The 15,597-nt window shown below is 52.5% G+C and overlaps 1 protein-coding gene across 1 annotated transcript; it reads right to left on the bottom strand.

The window, feature by feature from the left end:
- Positions 1–2,588: 2,588 nt before the first annotated feature.
- Lrrc10b (leucine rich repeat containing 10B) lies at positions 2,589–4,985 on the bottom strand. The gene is given in 1 exon segment (XM_048457835.3): positions 2,589–4,985. A coding segment is annotated over 1 exon segment (879 nt). The 5' UTR covers positions 4,725–4,985; the 3' UTR covers positions 2,589–3,845.
- Between the last annotated feature and the right edge of the window lie 10,612 nt (positions 4,986–15,597).

Genomic DNA, 15,597 nt, shown 5'->3' with positions numbered 1-15,597 from the left:
TCTCAGGGTACTGCAGAAGGAAAACTATATCTGCTTCAGATAGACGCTAAGGGAACCCCATATCTCCATTGGTCCTGCCCCACACTGGAGTGAAAAGGGTCACATACCCTTTGTTCTCCCACATCTGGGGCCAGCATCTGCCTCCTCCGTCTGTACTAAGTACCCCTATTCTGAAGCTTTCCACCCTTGCCTTTCCGCCCTGTCAACTTCCTACACTATGGTTCAAACATCCCTTTTAAAAGGTGTGTGCTGCTGGGGCGTGGCTCAGGTACAGCGCTTGCCTGATGTGCGACAAAAAGGGAAGAAAAGCAGTGGTTTTTGGCTTCTATTACAGAGGTTGAAGGGAGTCCTGGGGTCAGGTAAGTAGCTTCAGGGGCACCCTAAACCAGCCTGGGTTTGGTTTAGCTTTTCTTTGGGAAAGTAAATCCAGGAAACAACTTCAGCAAAGGTGGTTCAGCAAGCAGAAGTGTCAGACCCTAGCCGCTGGCACAGGGCCTCTCAGCTTCTCCGGCTCGCTCTCTCTGCCTGCTCTGAGCTACCCATCCATCCCTTCATGTGCCTGAGACCACTTTCTCCTGCAAGTCCCTCCCAGATACACTGCTTCCAAAGGTCTCACTGGCCTTTCTGAATTCTGGGCTCTCCTTTCCCTCTCTGAGAAAGACAGCCCAAAGGACAATCTGAATATGCTTGACGCCCCATTCTGAGCCACCCCCCATCTGTTTCTTGTGAAGTCATCCACTCCCCGTGTCTGAGTCCTGTGTGTGTCTCTGTGTGTGTGTGTATGTGCACATGTGTGCGAGTGTGGTGTCTCTTAGATTGTGAGCCCTTGGGCAGGGTTCCCTGTCTGAATACACGTTCTGTGAGGCACGTCTGGCTGTGGTAATAAATGTCCATCTTCAGAGTTACAGTGCCCCGATGTCTTGAGGAAGCTTTGGGAAAGATGTCAAAGAAAGCCAGTATGGCTGCAGGGAAGGAGGGGAAGGGCTTTCGGGGAGGGTCTTCAGTTCCCAGTCATCCCATTTTGTCCCTTAACCAAGCTCTTGCAGGGACAGTAACAAACTAGAAAAAGACTCTGCCAATATTCCAGTATCTGCTACCCTGACTGCCAGTCAAGAGGTCGGCTGGTCTGTAGGCTTGGGAACCAGTCTGGAGACTTGAGGGTCAGAGGGGAGGAGACAGGCTATAATTCTCATCCATCTCGCTTGCCAACTCGCCTGCCAGCCAAGGATGGAGTGCTCTCTCATAGCATGAACTGAGCAGTGGGTAGCGGAGTCCACAAATAGACCAATGGGCAGGTCACAAACTCCTCAGCTTGTTTCTTGCCCTGCTGCCTCCTCTGCCCTGCTCTCATGTTCCCTTGGCCTCTCCTCCTGCTCTAACCTCTGGGCCTCTGTCCCAATCTGACACACACCCAGCTCCTTAGAGCTTCCCTGTCCCCTCCCCATGCGTCCCACCTTTAACTGCCCTGAGACTGTGGGAACCACAGATGAGGCTGCAAATGTCACACATCTCTTCCTTCTCCCCAGGGGCCAAGTAAGGGTGGCGATGATGTTGGGACCCCTCACACAGTGCTTTCTCCACCACCAAAGGAAGTAGTATCCGGGGAACTGGCAACAGACCTTCCTTCCCCAGGTGCCCTCATTTCCTAACAGTGCCATCAGACATCCGCAGGAACTCTAACCAAACTTTCCAGAAGACACGGAATCTGCTTCCAACAGCTTCTGTAGCTCCCATTTGGTCAGTAAACAGCTATAGATAAGGATGCCACGCTGGACAAAGGAAAAAAGGGGGCGGGAGAGGGATCTGAATGCCTCAGGATGGCCCAGGGGACTCCACTGTAGGGCACTGTCCAGACCGTCTGGCCTCAGGTGAGCCAGGGAAGGGGGGCAGGAGCTGCAGTTCCACACAAAAGGATGGTGGATAAACGACGAGCAGAGTCTTTGGCTGGAGAATCAGACAGATGGAGAAACTGAGGCTCAGGGGACTAAGACCAAGACTTAATCAGGATCACTCAACCAACAGCTGAACTAGAAGGGGGCCAGACCTGGTCCACAGGGGTTCCCCTGTACCAGACAAGTTCTGGGTCAAGAGGTCAGTCCCTGGTGGGCTGAGGGGCTTGCCAAACCCATCTGTTAACCTCACCTCCCAAATCCTTACCACTAAGTCACCACACTCCAAGAAGGCCCAGCGCCCTGATAGCATCTCAACAAAGACAGCTTCCAAACTCCCCACCTTCTTTCCCTTTCTATCCACAGTCTTATCTCACTCCAGATCCACGTCCAGCCTCCTCCCTACCCAGAGCCCAGCTACTGGACTGAGCCTGACCGTTTGGCCTCGTATGACATCAGCCCTCATTGCCATGGTGATAGAGGCCAAAACTGAGGGAACTTGGACTGAGAAAGGCAAAGGAGAACGGAGCAATCACAGTCACAGAGCGAGTGGGAGGGACCGGTACTGGTGCGATTCCAGCTGGTGGGAGAACCAGAACCAGAACCTGAGAACTAAGCTGCAGATGACCCCCATGGCACAACCTAGGGTAGGGTGAGCCAGAACGGGGAAGGCGACACCCAAAGATGCCAGGAGACCAGTTTCAGGGAGCCAACACCATTTCTTTCTGCAGCCCGCACTTGTTCCCCAGACAGGAAGGACACAACAGTTGCCCAGGGTCATTCTGACACAGAGTGTCGGGGCACAAGGGTGGGGGAGGTGCAACCACAGCAGTGGAACTTGGTGCTCCCGGACTTATAAATAAATAGACATGTGGGAAACACACATTCTTTCTCCAAGAAATATAATTTATGTCTGCAATCAGTTTTTTTTTTCTTCCTAAAGAAAACACTACCTTCTGGGGCTCCAGCCCCTGACAGTGTCCCTGAGTGTCCTCTGGCCCCTTCATCCTGTTATTGCTTGGATCTGACCCTGGGAATTGCAAAGCCTGTCTCCTCACCCCCTCGGAGGCTGTCCCTGGTGACGGAGTAGAGGCACATAGTGCCTGTCCAGTGCCCCATGCCGTGCCAGCCACCCTGGCTGTGCCCATGTAAGGAAATGGAGAGTGAGAGCAGTAGAGAGGCCTGAGCAGCCTCCTAGTCTTCGGGGCAGGAGGCCCTAGAGGCACAGTGGCTTCTTTTCAAACCTGACATCTGAGGGCACAGGCTGTAGGAGAGGGAAGATCTCTTTGCCCAGCAATCTCTCAGCACATGATGGGAGAAGAGATCAGAAGGAAAGGTGGAGTGGAGACCCTGTCTTCTGTTCTCCGTACAGATATCGGGACCTGGTGGAGAACTGAGGGAAGCTAAGGTGTGTCCTGCTTCTGTCCCGGACAGTCCCTATGCCCTACCTCTGGCCAGAACCTCCCCACTTCCACACACACACACACACACACACACACACACACACACACACACACACACACACACAGAGGGGAAGTTTTGCCTCCATACAATTCGCCACAGAGGTAATGACTCCAGCAACAGCTAGAGTAGGCCTAGGCGATCCAACCCCCAGACGAAAGTGATAGGCACCCTGGGCATCCAGTGTCAGAGTGAGAATGACTCTGTGGATAGTGGTGACCTGGTTCCAGGTGAGAACCGGCTCATCTGTTGGACCATCAGTGACTCTATCCCAGACTTCTTGATCTGAAAATTGCCCAGAGGTCTGCCCGGGGAGTCTTTCTTACTACCCAGAAGTGTCTGAAGATAGCCTAAGACCTGTGCCAGGCAGCTCACTCAATGCCACTCCTTCACTGCCCCAAGAGACCCAGCGGCACCCTATATCCAGACAGTCACGGCTTCCTAGAGCCCCTCCTTCCAGAGTGGCCAAGCCCATCACTCAAGGCAGAGAGAGGCTCAGCTGCCCAATCATGGAGGGGCTTCCAAGGCTCGGAGATTGTCCCTGGCGGGCCCCAGGGCCCTGGGTCCTGCGCCTCCTATGAGCAGGTCTTCTTCCTCCTCATCCTCAAAGGCCCGGACTGGCCGCCGAGGTGGCGGCCGCGGAATGGGCTCGTCGCGCTCAGCCATGCGCTCGACGGCGCCCTCGCCAACTAAGAAAACGGTATCTGCCACACGCGGGGGTCCAGTGACCGGGTTGTGGTCGTAGGAGAAAACTCGCAGTGCGCGCAACGGGTGCAGGTCCGGGAAGCCTCCCAGGCGGTTGCGGTCGAGGTCCAGGATGTGCAGCCGGCCCATGCGCAGCAGCGCGGGCGGGAACTCTTCGAAGCGGTTGCCGTAGAGCCAGAGGCCACGCAAGCCCGTCATGCGCGGCAGCTCCGCGGGCAGCGCGCGCAACCGGTTATCGCCCATCTGCAGCGATTGCAGCGCCACCAGGCGCAGCAGCGGCCGCGGGAAGCGCCGCAGGAAGTTGCCTTCGATCCAGAGGCAGCGCAGGCTCTGCAGCTGCGCAAAGTCGGGTGGCAGCGCCAGCAGCCGGTTGCCGCCCAGGTAGAGACGCGTGAGGCGCGGCAGGCGACACAGGCCGTCGGGCAGGCGCTCCAGCTTGTTGAAGTCGAGCGCCAGGATGCGCAACTCGCGCAGTTCCTCGATCTCCTCGGGCAGCTCGCGCAGCCCGGTGCCGCTCACATATAGCTTCTGCAGGCGGCTCAGCGCGCACACGGCGCTAGGCAGCCGCCGCAGCCGCCTCCCGCTCAGCTCCAGCTGCTGCTCGCCGTTGCGCAGCTGCTCCTCGGCGTCCGACGGCAGCTCGTCCGGCGTGGACTCCGCGATACCCATGGTCACGGGCCCCAGCCCGGGACGCCGCTGCCACTACCCTGCATCGCCCCACCCCGGCCGCCCCGACGGGGCCCGGACCGCTCCGGCCCCGGGGGCCCCCCGCCCCGGCCTGCCTGTGTGCCGGGAGGGGGGCCGTGCCGGGAGGAGGCGCCCGGCTGGGCCCCGCCGCCCGGCACCGCGTTCGGCCGCCCGCCTTCTGGCCTCCCCCGCTGCCTCCGCCGGAGGCCGACTGGCTCGAGTTCGAGCTGACTCGCAGCTTAGCGACCCGTCGCCTTGGCAACCCCCGACGCGCGTGCGGCTGCCAATGAGGCAGAGGGTGGGCGGGGTGGGGCGTGGCCAAGGCGGCCGCGGGAATGGGGTCCCGAAGCTGAAGTGGATCCCTGGCTAGCTAGCCCTGCCGGGAGCTAGCCCGAGCCAAAGGCAGTCACTGAGCGCAAACCTAGCACACTACCGGTTAGCGCTGAGCCCCGACGTCCGACGCTGTCTACACCTGCCTCAGCGTGCCACTTGATATAGTGTGCGTGCCTCAAGGCGAGTGGGCCCAGGAGGAAGAAACCTAGGACTGAAGAAATTGAAGAGGGACCCTGGTGGAGAACCGGAAGGCGAGGTCATTTGCTTTTTGGTTCACATCCAGCGGCATGTGACCAGTTGTCCAGTGAGTGGGGCGAGTGGGGGGGGGGTCACCTCAAGACTATCTTGGACTAACTACGAACAATGTTATGTTCTGGCCTTTTTTAGATCTGAGGATTTGCGGGACTATGTTTGACTCCGCCCTCGCCGGGTTCCGCCCATTGCTGGTGCTCTCACACTCCAAACCCGCAGCTGCTATCCAGGCCCGCCCGAGGATACCCAAGGTCTGCGTGTGACTGTGGTGGGCGGAGGACTGGAACAAGTGATCACCTTTGAGTGTCACCAACGGTAATCACCTTGGTTCTGTGTCTCCGCTGCTCTCACCAACAGCCTTTTGACCTGCCTACTCCCCTTCCACTCTGCCTACGCTCCCTGCGCCCGGCTCTTTGCGCAAAGCCGGGCGAAAACCCATGTTTTAAAGATAGAGGCACTGAGTGAAGCTCAAAGAGATTGAACTTTAGCTGGTTAACCGAAAAACAAAAAACAAAAAAAAAACCCAGAAAAACAAAACAAAATAACAACAATAAAAAACTGGCCTTTGAAGCCAGGCAGTGTGACTCAAGAGCCCTAACTCCTAACCACCTGATTTCCCAGTAAAAGAAAACATATCCTTCCACCCCACCCCTCCAGGGGATTTTTCCTCAACAGAGTTTCTGACTCACAATGCCGAAACTAGGAGAACAAGAATTACTAATCCCATAGAGATGAGGAGGAAAGCAGTCTCCAGGGATCAGGCAAATCTGCTAGAGGGTTGTGCAATGACAAGGGATGGCACCCAGGGACTCAGTCAACAGACCTCACACCTCCTCCCCCTGCCTTCTCTGACCTGGCTGTTGGGACAGACCTTAGTGTCCTTCAAACCATCCAATGTTTGACAATCTCAACATTAGGACAGTGGAAGAAAGACACGTTGGTTCACCTCTACAGCCCTCGCTGGTCAACCAGCCTGAGCAACAACACACAACAAGAACCCAGGTGTGATGGCTAAGGCCTGCAATCCCAGAACTTTCTCAGAGCAGAAACTGGAGAGTTTTTGCAAGTTCAAAGTCAGCCGAAGCAATATAGTGATTTAAGGCTAACAGGATACACAGCAAGCCCTTGTCTCAGAATGGAGGCAATAAAAGAGGGACAGGGTGACTCACACTGCCACCCCAACTATTTTAACCAGACTGGGCAAGAATCTATCCGAAAATTTAAAAATAATGATATCAAGAAGGAAGAGCTGGGGGTGTCCTTCAGTGATATTGAGTGCAGTTTGACAAATGCTGTCACTGGCTTTTTGTTTTGTTTAAGCTTTTGTTCCTTTGTGAGTTTCACATAGCTTGGGCTAGCCTCCAAATTTCTGGTCCTCCCACCTCTCTAACGCTGGAATTACAGGTGTGCACCACTAAGTTCTGATTGTGTGGTACTGGGGATTGAACCCAGAGCCTTGAGCATGCTGGGCAAAGCACCCTACTAATTGAGCTACATCCCCAGTCCTTATGTCCCATTTCTATTACCCAAAAGTTCCCTCACACCTCTTCCACATCCCAGAGGTAACTTGGATCATGACATCTATCGTCAGGGGTCAAACTTTGCTTGCTCTTAAATTTCCTAGAGATAAAACCATCCAGCGAATCCTTTTTTCACTCCTGGGTTCTTCTCCTCTGATCCTTAATAGGTATTTGTGAGCTAAGGGAACAGAAGGGCAGAGCAAAAACAGTGGTCTTCAAGCAAGGCGTTTCTTGGGGTGAGCAGATAATGGGAGACACAGACAGAGGCAGGCTGTTACTAGGAAGCAGCCATGTACCTCCATCCTTGGGAAAACTAATAAAATCATGTGGGGACCTCAGGCAAGGTAAAAGGGATCCATTTGCAGAAAGAATCAAGCCCAGACATCAGAATTCAGATGGAAGAATTCTCAGCCCCAGCTATGCAGGGTTCAACTTCAAGTTCCTAGACTGTGTTAAGTCCGAACCCAGTACTCTCCTTTCTCCTTACATGAGGGGATTTCTCAGAGGAGGTGGGTACTCACATACCGGGAAACCAGGGCAAATCCGGCCAGGCATGAATACCTCCCAGCCCCCTACATCTCTTCAGCATCTTTATCAAGGGACATTCGATGTGGAGGAGGGAACCTAGTCAGCCCACCCTCACCACATGCTCAGGCTGGCACTGCAGCACCAGGCAGCCCTCCTGGGCTCTGTGGGCATCCCAGAAGCCCTGTGAGTGCCTCTGCTCTTGTACCAGCCAGGCACTGCTCCTGGAGTACGGAGGCCAGCCCTCTGCTTCCTCTAGGTCTTTTTCTTGCTCTGGGTAGATCCTGTACCTTTGCCTCCCACCAGGTCCTTCTCAGTGGGTAAAGGTAAAATGTGCTGCTGTGCTCAGGGCCCACGCAGATTGGCAGTGAAGCAATCATCTCAATGAGTCACGCTGGCACTGCGGGGAGCCTGGTCCCTGTTGAGGTGTCACTAATGAATTAGCTTCACCGCAGCATGGGGCCCCTCAGCCTTTCCCCACTTCCCAGGAGAGGAGGAAAGTGAGACCTGCAAGGAAGAGCCAGGGTTCTGAGAGCTCTAGGTTCCCAACCCAGGCCCAGTTATACCCTCTGTTCACACACACTGCAAAAATACCTGAAGGACAAACCCCCAGTTTAAAATGGACTCTCTATTGCCAGCCACCAGCTGTAATAATCCTATCCCACCCCTCAAATCTGTATGAAGATTTTTTAATACAAAAACAGCTCAGTGCTCTCAGAGATAAACGTCTCTGTACCCAGTCTCCAGCATTCATGCTTGTTCACATTTTCTTACGCTTGTTCTAAATCTGTTTTCTTTTAAATAAAAGAACAAAAAACTGACAAATCACACAGAAGGAGGCTTTTGTCTCCCCTTCTGTGTCCCTGCAGGCACCTCTCCCCTGTTAACCCTGCCGAGGCTGCTCCTGCGTGCTCCGCCCTGCCCTGAGCCAGGGCTACTGCCTGCTGGCAAAGACTTGACACAGAAAGTCACATTACTGGAGGTTCTTCGAAAGCAAAGACTCCAGCTTATTAGAACCAATCAGGAAATATCAGGGCGAGGAGAGGGCTCATTGTCTCGTGGGTGTGTGTGATGTTCTTAATATCTGCAAGAAGCTAGAGACCCTGGCTTCCAAAAGCCCTCCGGAAGGGACTGTCCCACTGATATGTTCAATTCTCATGGGTTCTTGGTCTCCTACAGATCAAGTCTAAGCCTCTCATCTTGGGAAAAGGAAAGTGATGGTTTCTTCATGCCACAGGGCTGTCCAGAACTTAATTCCCCATGGTCTTTAAGGTATTCATTCAAAAAACATCCAATACCAGCTTCTAGGCCTGGGCACTGGGGATTGCTGTGAATATACACACCAAGGTCACAGTCTGTACCTCTGAGGGCGGTATTCTGCCAGTGGGGAGAGTTAACAGAAAAGGAGTGGTGGTCAGGTTGTGAAGGAAATGTAGCAAGGACTGAGGAGGAGGAGGAGGAGGAGGAAGAAAAGAGGTGAGTGGACTCCCCAGTGACCAGGGGAGGCTACGATAAGAGAGAGGAGCATTGAGCAAGGACAAGAGAAGGTGAGAGAAGGCAGGAAAGTGTGCACAGAGGCGCCTTCCTGAAGGTGGTCAGTGGTGGAAGTGTGCACAGAGGTGCCTTCCTGAAGGTGGTCAGTGGTGGAAGTGGGGCTGGGATTCACAGCACAGCCCAGGAGTTCCCAGGGTGTGGCCACAGGTGAGGCAGAGGGGGGAGGCGAAGAGGCAGCATCTGCCTTTGGTGCTGATTTTGAGTATGAGGTCACTGAGAGACTTGCAGCAGAAATCATACATTTGAACAACAGCTGCAGGAAGACGCCTGCACGGCATCCCCCTCTCATCTTGGTTCTCTCCCACACGGTAATGAGCGTTGTCAGGTACTGAGCACCTACGGGCTGTCTAATTTATCCTTCACTGCCGATCCACCAGGCAGGTACTGTATCCCCCACCACCCTCCCACTCTCCAGATGAGGAAACAGATTCAGAGAGGGTAGGCAGCCTGAGTAAGGTCACACAGCTGGGAAGAGTCAAAGCTGAGGGGCAGATCCATCTCAACATGAAGTCAAAGCTTTCCACACCTTGGATCAGTGACTCAGTTGGCCGGGAGAAATCAGAGAAACCTCCCAGCATGTCAAATGCTTGTTCTCTGCCTGAAAACAAGATATCCAGAGTACCCCACTTGAAGATGTCGCTGTAGCTGGAGAGGACAAAGAGAGGCCAAGAAACAGAAACACCCCCTCTCCCTATCACAGCATGAGGATTCTGCATTTGCTTAACCAAGGGACAGACTGAGGGATCCTGCAACTAAGAGTCTTATGGTCCCAAAGCAGACTCAAAAGAACCTGGGTCCAGAGGACCCAGGTTCACGGTTTCCTGATAGCAAATTACAGGCAGTCTCTAGCCTACTGCTATCCCGGAGCCCTGAAATGCATAGTGGAATGGAGTTCACAGGGCCAGGTCTGTCTCTGCCGTGCCTCTCCTCCAGCCCAGTGAAACATGAACCCAGATGTGGCTTTCGGATCACATTCCATGGAACCCTAGTACATGATCATCGGCCTACACCTTCCACCCCCAGGGACAACAGAGCTGCAGCAACAGAGGTCAAGAGTATGACAAAGGGGAGCAGTGGACATGGTGAATCCAGGATATCATGGTGGGTCCTAGTGGGGCACCATGCTACAAAATGGCTTCCTGATCAGGTGACTCTGTCATGGGGTGTTGGACTGAAGCTTGTTGTGAGCCCTAGGAGAGTAGGGCTGCCTCTCTATTTCATGTTCTCTTGAGCTCCTCATTCTCTCCGAACCTTGATCCTTGCACCTGGAGAACGAGCCTGAGCCGAGTGTAGGGTGAGGAGGCATTCGTTGGTGAGGTACTTGTCCCCAATCCATGGAGACCTAAATCTTATCCCCAGAACACCCGTGAAAAGCTGTGTGGTGGGTGACAACATGTGCTTGAAACCGCAGCACTGGCGAGACTGAGGAAGATGGATTCTGGGGCTCATGGGTCAGCCAGGTCTAATCAGCAAGTTCCAAGCAAGTGAGAGACCCTGTCGCAGAAAACAAGGTAGATGGCCTCTGAGGGACAATACTCAAGTTGTTCTTTGACCTCCAAAACCACACATGCACGCATGTGTTCTTGTATCTACGTACACATGAATACATGAACAAGCACACACACACACACACCACCCAAATATAAACAGTTAAGTGTGAGCACACAAAAAAAAGCTTGTCAAAAAAAAAAAAAAAAAAAGCTTGTCCATAAGTAAAGAAAATAGCATTCCATGCAGTTGTGTGTGTCAGGTGCACACATCTAGGTGCAAAGGCCAGAGGAGAAATTGATTGTCCTACTTTAATACTGTCATTGTGCTTGGAGCTAGGCTGGTGGTCAGCAATCCCCAGATCCTCTGACTCCAGCCCTGGGGTTCCAGGGGCATAAGTCCATACCCATTTTATGTAGATGCTGAGTACTCCCTACTCTCTCTCCCTTTCTCTCTCTCTCTCTCTCTCTCTCTCTCTCTCTCTCTCTCTCTCTCTCTCTCTCTCCACCTCTCCCCCCTGTGTGTGATATGTGGTATAAAGGCATACACGTGGGTAGTATTTGTTCATGGGATGCACATGCATGCAGAGGACCACGGTTGATGCTGGGAGTCATCTTTGTTTACTCTTCCTCTTTATTCAGTGAGGAAAGGTCCCTCAAAGAAGTCCAGAGCTGCTTCTGGAGATTCTCTGCTTCTGCCTTCTGAGGCTGGAATTGGGGAGGAGGATGCAGGGGGAGCCACCCAGCATTTATCCAATTCTGAGGAGCCAAACTCTGGTCCCCATGCTTGTGAGGCAAGTGCTTTAACCACTGAGCTATCTAGGGATAGATAGTTCAGGATGGATAACTCCACCCCCTTTCCCCTACCCTCGATTCTAGTTTGAACTCAGAACCTCATGCTTGGTCTTACCTGCTGAGCCATCTCCCAACCTGGTTTTTGGCACTTTCTAAAGTGTGGTCTTCCCCTCCCTCCCCCTCCAGTCCACAAAGAGCAGAACCACTCGGCCCTGGGGGATCTACATGAAGCTCAGGACAGGGTGGTTGGTCAAGGGAGGCATTAACTAAGAACCAGCGGTTTCTCAGAAGACGCTCCCTTCCATCTGTTCCCCTCCATTCATAAGCAGAGTTGGCTTCCCAGCCTGCTACTCTCCAAGGGAACCAGAACAAAGAGGCAAATCCTCGGCTCAGAGTTGCAAAAGAGGCTTTGAAATCCAGAGCTGAGACTACAGAGTCTTACAACAGCCAGGGTTTGGATGAGAAAAAGAATTTTATAGGTCGGAAAGCCTGCCTTTGAACTAGCTAATCCTCTGATTCTTCCCCCATCAGTGTCAAGCTGACGTTTCTGAAGCCCTGAGACAGATACAGGTGTGTCAAGGCACAGGGTGGCAGGCTCAAAGGGGCTGAGCAGTAGAGGTCATAAGCCAGCTGCAGGGGTGGCTCTGGGCAGTTGGAAGAGGATGGGTCATGATAAACAACACCTGACACCCGGGAAACAGTCAGATGTGATGACACTCATCTGCCATTCCATTGGTTGAGAAGTGACGGCAGAAGGATTAGCAGGTAAGGCCAGCTTCAGTGACATAACAAGCTGAAGGTTAACGGATATGCATGAAAGCCTGTCTCAAGAAAGCCCAAAGTAGGCCAAGGATATGACTCAGTGGATTAAAAAAAAAAAAAAAAAGTGCTTGTCTTGTTTGCCTGACTACCTGAGGTTGATCCCAGAATTACAAAAGTGGTGAGAACTGACTCCACAATATTGCGCTCTGACCTCCATGTGCCATGATCCACAGCCCCCCAACAAACAGACAAATACACACACACACACACACACACAAACACACACAATCTATCTGTCTGTCTCTCTATCTATCCATCTCTTCCATGAGACAGTGTTTCATGCACTACAGCTCAGGCTTGACTTGAACTCGATATGTGAGATAGCCCTGAACTGCTGATCCTTTTGTGGCCGACTTCCAAGTACTAGGATTACAGGCACGTGCTGCCACCACCACCTTTAAATCGTATTGGGGAATCAAACCCAGGCTTGTGTGTAATACGTAAGTACTTTATCATCTGAGTTACGCCTCAGTTACATAGAGATATGCAGGCTCCCAGCTTCCTGTGTGTGGTACAACCTCTGGGCTAACAGTTCTGCATGTCATAAGAAAGCAGGTTCAGCAAACCATGAGGAACAAGTCAGCAAGGAGGCCCTGCTTCAATTCCTGCCTTGAGGTCCCTGCCTTGTGTTCGTTCCTTCACCGACTTCACTGGGTGATGGGCTACAAGCTGTAAGAAGAAGTAAACCCTGTTCTCTCCAAGTTGATTTTGGTCATGGAGTTTTATCACCGCAATAGACAGCTCTCTAGGACACCCAACGTATCTTGAAAGCTGAGCACAGGTATGTGACTTATGTATCCCCAGAGTCTCCCCCAATAAGTATCACATGGATTTTAAAGCAGAGAGAACAGCCAAGCAGGATTGTGCCTAATGGAGGGGAGTACCATGGGCTATAACCTGAGCAGCAGGGGCGCTCGGGAACATAGAAGATGACAGTGTGCCTCTAAGTCTTGCCCTCATGTCCACTTGAGGATTATGTGAGAGTTCAAAACCTCTCAAATATTTAATCATGTTTCTTTGCTGTGTGGTCGGGAGGAGAGGGTTTGTACATTCATAGTGTCCTGCATTTCAAGTGTCATGACTGTCTGCAGTCCCAGCATTTAGTAAATTGAAGCCCAAAGTTGTCATAGGATGTCATAGGCCAAAGGACATCATAGGGGCTGGAGAAATGGCTCAGCAGTTAAGACAACTGGCTGTTCTTCCAGAGGACCTGGGTTCAATTCCCAGCACCTACAAGGCAGCTCACAACTGTGTGTAACTCCAGTTCCAGGGAATCTAATACTCTCACTCAGGCATACATACAGGAAAAACACCAATGTACATAAAATTTTTAAAAATAACAAATTATGTTTAACAAGATTGTTATAGGACTGAGACTGACTGTCTCAGGACACTATCCTGAGAGATGCAGTGGGATTCTGAACCCCAAAAAGAATAAAATAAAATAGAGCATCAAGTGGGCAAGTGGTCCAGAGGGTCAGCTTTCCTGCCACCAAACCTGATGCCCTGAGCTGGATTCAAATGATGCAAAGAGAGAATCAACTCCTTGGAGCTGCCCTCTGACCTAGAGAGCTGTGACACATTTGCACTTACCTCGCCCCACCCACACGAAATAAATGAATAAAGTATTTTTTAAATATAAAATAAAATATAAAATATAAAATAAGACACAAATTGGCTTCTGTGTCTTTCAAGGAACTTTGAGATCCAGGTTGCTATCACTCTGAGAGTCACATGAGCCACCCCCACCCATCCCTCGCCCTACACCTACCTTCTACTGTGAACCCAGGAGCCCCTGTACCACAGGATGTTGTTTCTATGGGCCCAGGAGTAAGTTTGCCCTGAGTTCTCAGGATGAGCCTTCTGCCTAGGGTCCAGGGTCCAGGGGGAGAAGGTAACTGTTCGAAGACTGTGTGCCTAGGTTCACACCCTGTCACTGGACACTGGTGGTCATAGCATCTCCGCTGAAAACAGCTCAGTTTCATCTGAGCTTAGGTCACGTGGGTGGTTGCCTCTCTGACTTGGCTGTTTACCTAGGACTTCACCCAAACACACACAAACACTTTACACATTCTAACACATATACTCACATCCTCTCCACTTAGCACAAGAATGAAAGAATCCCTTACTGTCAATGACTGCAAATGAGAAGCTTCTAGGCTCCTACCCCTCCCAGGTCCCCAATTAAGGGACCTGATAAGAAGGGCCAGAGACAGTATGTGCTCACTAAGTCACAAGACTTTGGGCAGATGGCTGCTTCTCTTTGGCTCAGGTTGACCTCATTATTCCAAAGGTGTCTGGAGTCGGGAGAGGACGTGTGTTCCTCAAACTCTTTTCTTGGCAGATCTGTTTGGAGAAGCACGTGGAGGAAGCCAGAAGTACTCAGAGGCCCTGACCCTTCAAGAGAAACCCCGAGTGGGCGGCCCCTGGTTCCAATTCCTCCCTTCTGCCTGTGTGATTGTTTGGGGAACAATTCCTGGGGAATGGGTGGCTCTCCAGATGGTCAGGGAGGAAATCGGAGAAGTTTCATGTACTCCATCTGCCTGTATGTGTCAAGCCTGCCATCCTCAGCCCCCAACCCGCCCAGAGCCTCCAGTTCCCACAGACAGATGCCTTTGAACAACACCCCCCCCCACTCTCCTGGGAGCCCTGTTTTCCCAGCTGGCCAGCTGTCAAGCCCGTGAGCTGCTGGTTCTGTGTCATCACGTGCTCCAGGCCAGATGGTACCTGTCAACATCAGCTGCCATGCTGCTGTGACGGGCAACAGCCTCACACATGTCCCTGTGCGTCAGAGGTATGGCCTGACCCAGCTTCACTCCCTCTTTGCCCTACACCGCACCCCCACCCCAATGCCGTCACCACGCTGCCTACATGTGTCCTCAACGTGCCCCCACAGGGAGACGCTCTGTGCTCTAGCTTCAGAGCAGGGAGGCCCACAGAATATTCTCAGCACCTGGCAAGCCGTGGGAGCTTAATAAAGGTTAATCATGAGCATGGCACCTCTAGAACCTTTTCTAAGATATCTATGGCGTGGGGAAGGAAACGTTATGGAAGATCTACGGTAGTCATTTGTCACAAAGGTCTGGCAGTGTGTGACCCTAGGAAGAGTTGAGACCCAGCCCTGCTGAGGGACAGCCTTCCTGCCAGGGTTGGAATATATGGTCCCTGTACCCCAACAGGATTAACTGGGAGGCTAGGATCACTCAGAGAGGATGGATGACAGGTAAGAGAAGGCTGAAGGGCAGTGCAGTCCAAGAGAGCACAGCAGATGTCCTGAGGGTCACAGCCAATGTGGCTAGGCAGGTGGCACAGTAGAGGCCTGCTAGCAAGCATCCCACTGTTGTCAGCGCAGGTGACACCCAGAAACCCACATCCGGTTCTTCCATAGGAAGACAGTGTAATTTCACCCACTGACCCATCCATCTACCCATCCACCTATATTCACCAAGTTCTTCCAAACATTCTAGACAGCACTGTGCTGGGCTCTGGTATGTGACCTGTGAACAAGACAGATGCTGTTTGTGCCCCCTGCTGAGTCTTAACCACCCAGGAGATGAATACGGAGGA

Source organism: Myodes glareolus, chromosome 7, assembly GCF_982192425.1.
Source record: "Myodes glareolus chromosome 7, mMyoGla1.1, whole genome shotgun sequence".
NCBI lineage: Eukaryota > Metazoa > Chordata > Mammalia > Rodentia > Cricetidae > Myodes > Myodes glareolus.
This window is presented reverse-complemented; position numbering and strand designations above follow the sequence as displayed.